General features: G+C 42.0%; 1 protein-coding gene across 8 annotated transcripts in view; it reads left to right on the top strand.

Annotated features, from left to right (window-relative positions):
• The window catches only part of CD99L2 (CD99 molecule like 2), a 116,722-nt gene that overhangs the window by 69,914 nt on the left and 37,020 nt on the right, over nucleotides 1-9,788 (top strand). For 7 of the 8 annotated variants that reach the window (XR_003677890.1, XM_024116787.3, XM_028482622.2 and 4 more), the window contains exons 3-6: nucleotides 3,074-3,142; nucleotides 4,230-4,304; nucleotides 4,573-4,641; nucleotides 5,731-5,805. Coding sequence is in view for 7 of the 8 variants with exons in the window: in XM_024116787.3 (XP_023972555.1) it covers nucleotides 3,074-3,142; nucleotides 4,230-4,304; nucleotides 4,573-4,641; nucleotides 5,731-5,805 (288 nt within the window). In the remaining variant the exon portion in view is untranslated. The remainder of the gene's footprint in view (nucleotides 1-3,073; nucleotides 3,143-4,229; nucleotides 4,305-4,572; nucleotides 4,642-5,730; nucleotides 5,806-9,788) is intronic. The other variant, XM_055081850.1, reaches the window with a different exon arrangement.

Genomic DNA, 9,788 nt, shown 5'->3' with positions numbered 1-9,788 from the left:
CAGTAGTTGTGGCTCGTGGGCTCCAGTAGTTGTGGCTCGTGGGCTCTAGAGCGTAGGCTCAGTAGTTGTGGTGCACGGGCTTAGTTGCTCCACGGCATGTGGGATCTTCCCGGACTAGGGCTCGAACCCGTGTCCCCCGCATTGGCAGGCGGATTCTTAACCACTGCACCACCAGGGAAGTCCCCAAATGATAGTTCCGATTTTCATTTTTTTGAGGAACCTCCATACTGTTTTCCGTCGTGGGTGTAGCATTTTACATTCCCACCGACAGTGTAGGAGGGGCTCCTTTTTCTCCACAACCTCATCAACACATTATCTTTTGTTTTTTTGATAGTAGTCATCCCAACAGGTATGAGATGATGTCTCATTGTGCTTTTGATTTGCATATCCCTGATGATTAGCGATGTTGAGCATCTTTTCATGTACCTGATGGCCATTTGTATGTTTTCTCTGGAGAAATGTCTTAAGTCCTTTGCCCATTTTTAAAAATTGAAGTATAGTAGTTGATGTACAATATTATGTAAGTTACAGGTGTACATTTTAGTGCTTCACAATTTTTAAAGGTTATACTCCATTTATAGTTATTATAGGATATTGGCTGTATTCCCTGTGTTGTACAATATATCCTTGTAGCACATTTTATATATAATAGTTTGCACCTCTTAGTCCCCTACCCCTATCTTGCCCCTCCCCCCTTCCTTCTCCCCACTGGTAACTACTAGTTTATTTTCTATATCTGTGAGCCTGTTTCTGTTTTATGTATTCACTCGTTTGTTTTATTTTTTTTGATTCCACATATAAGTGCTATGATACAGTATTTGTCTTTCAGTTAGCATAATACCCTCCAAGTCTTTCCATGTTGTTGCAGATGGCAGAACTTCATTCTTTTTTATGGCTGAGTAGTATTCCATTGTGTGTGTGTGTGTGTGTGTGTGTGTGTGTGTATATACACCTCACTTCTTTTTCCATTCATCTGTTGATGGACGCTTATATTGCTTCCATATCTTGGCAATTGTAAATAATGCTGCTGTGAACATTGTGGTGCATGTATCTTTTTGAATTAGTGTTTTTGGGTTTTTTTTTGGATATAAACCCAGGAGTGCAATTGTTGGGCCATGTGGAAGTTCTATTTGTAGTTTTTTAAGAAACCTCCATACTGTTTTCCACAGTGGCTGCACCAATTTACATCCCTACGAACAGTGTAGGAGGATTCCCTTTTCTCCACATTGTAGCCAGCATTTTTTGTGTGTGTGGTCTTTTTGATGATAGCCATTCTGACAGGTGTGAGATAATATCTCATTGTGGTTTTGATTGGCATTTCCCTGATGATAAGTGATGTTGAGCCTCTTTTCATGTGTCTGTTGGCCATCTGCATTTCCTTTTCGGAAAAATGTCTCTTCAGTTCTTCCCATTTTTTTAATCGGGTTGTTTGTGTTTTTTTGATGTTGAGTTGTATGAGCTGTTTGTATGTGTTGGATGTTAATGCCTTATCGGTCAATCATTTGCACATATTTTCTCCCATTCAGTAGGTTGTCTTGTCATTTTGTCAGTGGTTTCCTTTGCTGTGACAGAAGTTTTAATACGTTGTGTTCTTATTTTCATTCATCTCAAGTGTATTTTATGATTTCCCTTGTGATTTCTTCCTTGAACCACTGGTTATTAGGAGTGTGTTGTGTAATTGCCATATAGCTGGAAATTTTTCAAATGCCCTTCTGTTAATGATTTCTGTTTTCATTCCATGGTGGTTGGAGAACACAATTTGTATGATTTCAGACTTTTAAAATATATTGAGATATGTTTTGTATGTAACCTAGCATGTGGTCTGTCTTGGAGAATGTTCCATGTGTAATTGAGTAGAATGTGTTTCCTATTTTGAGGGCATGCGTTCTATAGATGTCTGGTAGATCTAGTTGGTTTATAGTGTCGTTCAAATCTTGTATTTCCCTTTTGTTCTATTTATGATTGAAAGGATTGTATTGAGAGATCCAACTGTTGTTGAATTGTCTGTCCTTCCCTTCAGTTTTGTTACGTTTTGCCTCATATATTTTGAGGGTTCTATTGTTAAGTGCACATGTTTAAAATTTTATATCTTACTGCTGGGTTTATCGTTTTATCATTATAAAATGTCACTCTTTGACTCCTGTGACAATTTTTGTCTTAAAGACTATTTTATCTGATAATAGTGTAGCTCCCCCAGCTCTCTTATGGTTGCTGTTTGCATAGTATACCTTTATCCATCCTTTTACTTCAATCAATTTCTGTTTTTGCTGTTTTTTTCTGAGTAGTTGATTAATTATTGAATGGTTGCTGTGCATAAAGCCAAACCTGTTTCATCTCTGCCTCTCCCATTACTTAAATTTCATTTCCCTCTTCCACCTCTAATTGTAGGAACAGTTACAGCATAGTCTTTTTTGGGGAGCTTCATTATTTTTATTTTTATTTTTTAACAACATAGTATTGATGCTTAAGGAAAGAAACTATTGGAAAACTCATGGCATGCTATGTAATTGATGTGCAGGAAGTCCACAGTTTTAAAGGACTACGGTTGAGCTGAAAGACCCAGTGTTAACAGCAGTAACCGCACTTATATAAAATATTCCGTTGGTGTTGTAACCACTTTCAGTTTATGAGACGCTCCCATACTCTACTGGGAACATAACGTCGCTTCATCCCTGGGCAGTATTATCTGTGATTACGGTGCCAGGTTGAGAGTGGTGACAACCAAGGCTTGGAGCTCTCAGGGGTTGTGCTCAAGCTCTGGGACCCCCTGAAGCATGTGGTCATCTCCTGTAGATCTGGGCTCAAGGCTCAGCTCCACTAATCACCAGATCAAGTGTGGGATCATGTCCACCTCACCACCCATCCTGTGAAGAAAAGCAAGCAGAACTCGTCTCATCTAAACCTTCTTACGTCTCTTTGTCATCCTCAAGGTGATTCTTCAGAGGCATTAGAGGGGCCTCAAGGACCAGGACAGGAGTGCTGTACTCATGCTGTGACTTGCCTGAGCCGTGCCGTGGCTGCTGTGTGTTGTTACTAATCGTGCTCCCCTTGCTGTCCCCCTTCCCCCGTTTAGAGAGATGGGACCATGTCACCACCACCACCAGGAGACCGGGAGCGACCAGAGCTCCAGCAAAGCCTGCAGGTAACACGGCTGTTCTGAGGAGGGCGCTAAGGAGGGACCCCATGGAGCTCCCTCTGGGGTACTATCCAGTTGAGCTACCCATAGTTTTAAGTCCTGTGTGTGCAACGCCAACCAAGACCTTCATGTGAACACTGGGTTTAACTTAATAGAGTATGACCAGTCACTGTGACTTCTGTGTGTTTTATGAAAAGTCCTGCTTGGGAGAATTTCAAGAGAAAAATGCATTTGGACTTCCTCCCCTTTTCAACCATTGTACACTCTAAAATCAGGGAAGATATAATTGTTTAGGTTTTTTGAAGCCCATCAAACATTTTCTTTAGGCAGATGGAGCGTTTTGAAATGGCGTTTGCTTTACAGTGTCATCTTTCACTGAAGGATTTTGGAACTTGTTGCTTCTTTGTGACTCTTTCCTGGAGCTGTTTTAACTTTTCTCCAGATGGGCCATTTTACTCTTCAGATATCTTCACTGATATAAAGAGAAACGTAGCCTTGGGGCGGGGAGCGCAGTCATTGCTTCCATCTGGCAACTTGTTACTAGTACTTAAGGAGCATGCTACCATGTTCCTTGAAGTGGATAGCTACCTTTCTTCTGAAGAGACAGTCACGACCCAAAAGAGTGAGTGCTGCTTTACAGTTTGCCCTCACATCTTCACATCCGCACCCTCATAGAGGTGCATTGTGACCACGTAGCCTCCCTCTTGATTGTCCAGTTTCTGACTCTATGCAGCTGGTTTTGAATCTTGGGTTAATACCTATAACCAGTGAGTTTACTGTTAAAATGGTCTGACTGCTGGCCTAAGCAAAGCATGTGTGGGAATGTAAAGTAGTGGAAAATTGGTAATATATTGCAAAGGCAGAAAGCAGTAACTTGCTCCATCCTGTTGGTATTTTCATTATCATTGTCTGTAGAAGGAGTCAGACCCCAATTTAAGTTAATTTAATTGATAAGTTTCCTTTGTCTTAACTCATTGATTTCGCTGATCAGCAGAGCCCATGAATGTTGACTTGTTTTTTTGGAATCTTGTACCCAGTTTTTAATCAGTTGGCTGTTTTTTTTTTTTTTTTTATGTTTTGGGGCTCACTGAAGGTAGTAAATTTGACTTGGCTGATGCTTTGGATGATCAAGATCATGGCCACAGGAAGCCGAGTGCAGGAGGAGGAGGTAAGTCATAGCTGGTTGAAGGCACAGGCCAGTGCTGTAGCTCCCTGGTCAGGGTGTAGCTCATTAACTACAACAGCCCACAGAGCCACTCCTGGCCTGGCGGAGCTGGGGGCACTTCAAGGCCCAGGAGAACCCTGCCACAGTGGTTCTCAAGCGTTTTGGTCTCAGGACTCCCTATACTCATGCTGTGACTTGCCTGAGCCGTGCCGTGGCTGCTGTGTGTTGTTACTAATCGTGCTCCCCTTGCTGTCCCCCTTCCCCCGTTTAGAGAGATGGGACCATGTCACCACCACCACCAGGAGACCGGGAGCGACCAGAGCTCCAGCAAAGCCTGCAGGTAACACGGCTGTTCTGAGGAGGGCGCTAAGGAGGGACCCCATGGAGCTCCCTCTGGGGTACTATCCAGTTGAGCTACCCATAGTTTTAAGTCCTGTGTGTGCAACGCCAACCAAGACCTTCATGTGAACACTGGGTTTAACTTAATAGAGTATGACCAGTCACTGTGACTTCTGTGTGTTTTATGAAAAGTCCTGCTTGGGAGAATTTCAAGAGAAAAATGCATTTGGACTTCCTCCCCTTTTCAACCATTGTACACTCTAAAATCAGGGAAGATATAATTGTTTAGGTTTTTTGAAGCCCATCAAACATTTTCTTTAGGCAGATGGAGCGTTTTGAAATGGCGTTTGCTTTACAGTGTCATCTTTCACTGAAGGATTTTGGAACTTGTTGCTTCTTTGTGACTCTTTCCTGGAGCTGTTTTAACTTTTCTCCAGATGGGCCATTTTACTCTTCAGATATCTTCACTGATATAAAGAGAAACGTAGCCTTGGGGCGGGGAGCGCAGTCATTGCTTCCATCTGGCAACTTGTTACTAGTACTTAAGGAGCATGCTACCATGTTCCTTGAAGTGGATAGCTACCTTTCTTCTGAAGAGACAGTCACGACCCAAAAGAGTGAGTGCTGCTTTACAGTTTGCCCTCACATCTTCACATCCGCACCCTCATAGAGGTGCATTGTGACCACGTAGCCTCCCTCTTGATTGTCCAGTTTCTGACTCTATGCAGCTGGTTTTGAATCTTGGGTTAATACCTATAACCAGTGAGTTTACTGTTAAAATGGTCTGACTGCTGGCCTAAGCAAAGCATGTGTGGGAATGTAAAGTAGTGGAAAATTGGTAATATATTGCAAAGGCAGAAAGCAGTAACTTGCTCCATCCTGTTGGTATTTTCATTATCATTGTCTGTAGAAGGAGTCAGACCCCAATTTAAGTTAATTTAATTGATAAGTTTCCTTTGTCTTAACTCATTGATTTCGCTGATCAGCAGAGCCCATGAATGTTGACTTGTTTTTTTGGAATCTTGTACCCAGTTTTTAATCAGTTGGCTGTTTTGTTTTTTTTTTTTTTATGTTTTGGGGCTCACTGAAGGTAGTAAATTTGACTTGGCTGATGCTTTGGATGATCAAGATCATGGCCACAGGAAGCCGAGTGCAGGAGGAGGAGGTAAGTCATAGCTGGTTGAAGGCACAGGCCAGTGCTGTAGCTCCCTGGTCAGGGTGTAGCTCATTAACTACAACAGCCCACAGAGCCACTCCTGGCCTGGCGGAGCTGGGGGCACTTCAAGGCCCAGGAGAACCCTGCCACAGTGGTTCTCAAGCGTTTTGGTCTCAGGACTCCTCAAAGTTATGGAGGATCTCTCTTGAGGTGTTGGTCACGTCTATCAATATTTATCATCTTTGAACTTAAAACTGAAAAAAATAATTTAAATATTTTTATTAATTTTAAATGAACAATAATACAGCCATATCTGTTAGCATAAATAGCGTATTTTTATGGTAAATGACTATGCAAGATAAAAACAATTCAGTGGGAAGATTTTTTTGTATATTTTTGAAAATTTCTGTGATCTCTAGCCTAGTGGAAGAGCTGGACTCACATCTGCTTCTAGATTCAGTTGTTGTGATACATTGTTATGGTTGAAGTATGTGAAGGAAATCTGGCTTCCTATAAATATGCAGCTGGAAAAAGGAATATTTCAATCGGCTATTCATGTAATTATGGACATTCTTCTTTGATACGAGGCAAACATTCAGCCATTGGTTGTTTCTTACAGGTTAAGTGCAGTGTGGAGTATGGCGCCGTATTAATGAATCTTCCATCCTTGACCCCGGGGAACCCCCCCCCCCTTATCCTTTGAATGGGTCTTTTACTGGTCGCGGTTTGGGCGCGTATCGCGCACTGGTCCCTGGGAAAATGTCGGTGCCCTGCCTTATGCAGACCTTCCCTGTGTTGACGCATTTCATTCTACATCAGAACATCACACGTGTTACTATCGCCACCCATCCCATTGGGCAAAGTCTTTCTCTATTGGGAAGCTGTCATGTTCACGGTGGTGGTTTTTCAAAATTCTTAACGTTGCTTGAAATCTTAAATTTTACCATTGGCAAAACATACTGTCAGTTGTTTCCCTTGAAGTGATGGGCTCACTTCATTCATTTTCAAGAAAATGTCTGTCAGATCTTCAAGTCAGTATAACCGTAGTCGTACTACTGAATCCTTCCAGGAAGAATCTTGTGTGAGAGAAGTGGCTAGCACTGCTTAGAACTGATACAGTCGTGCAAATGCTTTTCCTGTGTCCACCTCTGTATTTTGAGGTGCCACAGAAATGCTGTAAACATACTTGGCTGTTTTATCGGAATGTTAAAAGGGCACACTTTCATAAAAGTAATAATTTTTCTGCTCATATTCGTTTTCCAGTGCTGCCTGACATATTACCACAAACTTGCTGGTTTAAAACAATTTTCAATTAATTGGGTTGGCCAAAAAGTTCGTTCGGGGTTTTGGGGTTTTTTTGCCAATCCTATATTTTCTTTTTTTTTTTAGCATCTTTATTGGAGTATAATTGCTTTACAATGTTGTGTTAGTTTATGCTTTATAACAAAGTGAATCAACTCTACATATACATACGTCCCCATATGTCTTCCCTCTAGCGTCTCCCTCCCTCCCACCCTCCCTATCCCACCCCTCTAGGTGGTCACAAAGCACCGAGCTGATCTCCCTGTGCTATGCGGCCGCTTCCCACTAGCTATCTATTTTACGTTTGGTAGTGTACATATGTCCATGCCACTCTCTCACTTTGTCACAGCTTACCCTTCCCCCTCCCCATATCCTCAAGTCCATTCTCTAGTAGGTCTGAGTAATATTCCATTGTATCTATGTGCCACATCTTTTTTATCCATTCATTGTCGATGGACACTTAGGTTGGTTCCATATCCTTGCTATTGTAAGTAGTGCTGCAGTGAACATTGGGATACACGTCTCTTTTTGAATTATGGTTTTCTCAGGGTATATGCCCAGTAGTGGGATTGCTGGGTCATATGGTAGTTCTATTTTCTGTTTTTTAAGGAACCTCCGTACTGTTCTCCATAGTGGCTGTATCAGTTTACATTCCCACCAACAGTGGAAGAGTCCAACCCTATATTTTCTAAGTTCCTCTGTGCTGCTGAAGTCCAGATGTTTAACTGTCAAACCTTTTTTGACAAAATGACCTTGATTCTCAACTTTGCCTTTGCCTACTTTTAGTTTTTGTACTTTATTTTTATTTACTTATTTTTGGCTGTGTTGGGTCTTCGTTGCTGCGCGTGGGCTTTCTCTAGTTGTGGTGAGCGTGGGCTACCCTTCATGGCGGTGCGCGGGCTTCTCACCGCGGTGGCTTCTCTTGTTGCAGAGCGTGGGCTCTAGGCACGCGGGCTTCGGTAGTTGTGGCACACGGAGTTAGTTGCTCCGCGGCACGTGGGATCTTCCCGGACCAGGGCTCGAACCCGTGTCCCCTGCATTGGCAGGTGGATTCTTAACCACTGCGCCACCAGGGAAGTCCCCTTTGCCTACTTTTAACAAATTTATTCTTAGATAATTACAGATTTACATGTAGTTGTAGGAAATACTACAGAAAGAGCCGTTATTCCCTTCACCTAGTTTTCCCCAGTGGTAACATGCTGCAAATTGTACTATGATATCACAAACATTTTTTTGTTTGTTTAGTTCTATTTTCTGTTTTTTAAGGAACCTCCGTACTGTTCTCCATAGTGGCTGTATCAGTTTACATTCCCACCAACAGTGGAAGAGTCCAACCCTATATTTTCTAAGTTCCTCTGTGCTGCTGAAGTCCAGATGTTTAACTGTCAAACCTTTTTTGACAAAATGACCTTGATTCTCAACTTTGCCTTTGCCTACTTTTAGTTTTTGTACTTTATTTTTATTTACTTATTTTTGGCTGTGTTGGGTCTTCGTTGCTGCGCGTGGGCTTTCTCTAGTTGTGGTGAGCGTGGGCTACCCTTCATGGCGGTGCGCGGGCTTCTCACCGCGGTGGCTTCTCTTGTTGCAGAGCGTGGGCTCTAGGCACGCGGGCTTCGGTAGTTGTGGCACACGGAGTTAGTTGCTCCGCGGCACGTGGGATCTTCCCGGACCAGGGCTCGAACCCGTGTCCCCTGCATTGGCAGGTGGATTCTTAACCACTGCGCCACCAGGGAAGTCCCCTTTGCCTACTTTTAACAAATTTATTCTTAGATAATTACAGATTTACATGTAGTTGTAGGAAGTACTACAGAAAGAGCCGTTATTCCCTTCACCTAGTTTTCCCCAGTGGTAACATGCTGCAAATTGTACTATGATATCACAAACATTTTTTTGTTTGTTTTTTAAAAAAACTCATATGTATTTTTAAAAATTTGGTTTTTATTAAGGCAACATTGGCTTATAACATTATATAAGTTTCATGTGTACAACCTTATATTTCTACTTCTGTATACACTACAGGGTGCTCACCACCAAAAATTCCGTTTCCTCCATCACCATATAGTCGATCCCCTTTATGCATTTCACACACCCCCCACTCTGGTAATGACTATTCTGTTCTCTGTATCTGTGTGTGTGTTTTTGTTTGTCACAACCATTTTATTCAGATTTCCCAGTTTTTACTTGTACTCACTTCTGTGTGCGTGTGTGCTTAGTTTTTTGCAGTTTTATCACATGTGCAGGTTTGTGTGTTTGCCATGATAGTCAGGCACAGAACAGTTCCATCATCATAACTATTGTTGTTGGGTGAACTGTTCTCTATATGTCACTTAGATCTTGATGGTTGGTTGTGTTTACTGGTTCTTCTACATCCTTGATGATTTTTTGTCTAGTAGTTCTGTCAGTTGCTGTGAGTAGGGTGTTGAATTCCCCAACTGTAGTTGTGGATTTGTATCTCCTCTTAGCTCTCTGTTTCTGCTTCATGTATTTTGAGTCTGATTTATTGGTGCATCCAAATTTAGGATCATGATGTCTTCCTGATAGGTTTATCCTCTTATCATTATGTCCCTTTTTTTTTTCCTCTAGCACTTTCCTTGCTCTGAAGTTTCCCTTATCCACTATTAATATAGCCACTCCGGCTTATTCTTTTTTTTTTTTTTTTTTTTTCTTTTTTGCGGTACGCGGGCCTCTCA

Source organism: Physeter macrocephalus, chromosome 21 (genome assembly GCF_002837175.3).
Source record: "Physeter macrocephalus isolate SW-GA chromosome 21, ASM283717v5, whole genome shotgun sequence".
NCBI classification, from domain to species: Eukaryota; Metazoa; Chordata; class Mammalia; order Artiodactyla; family Physeteridae; genus Physeter; species Physeter macrocephalus.
This window is presented reverse-complemented; position numbering and strand designations above follow the sequence as displayed.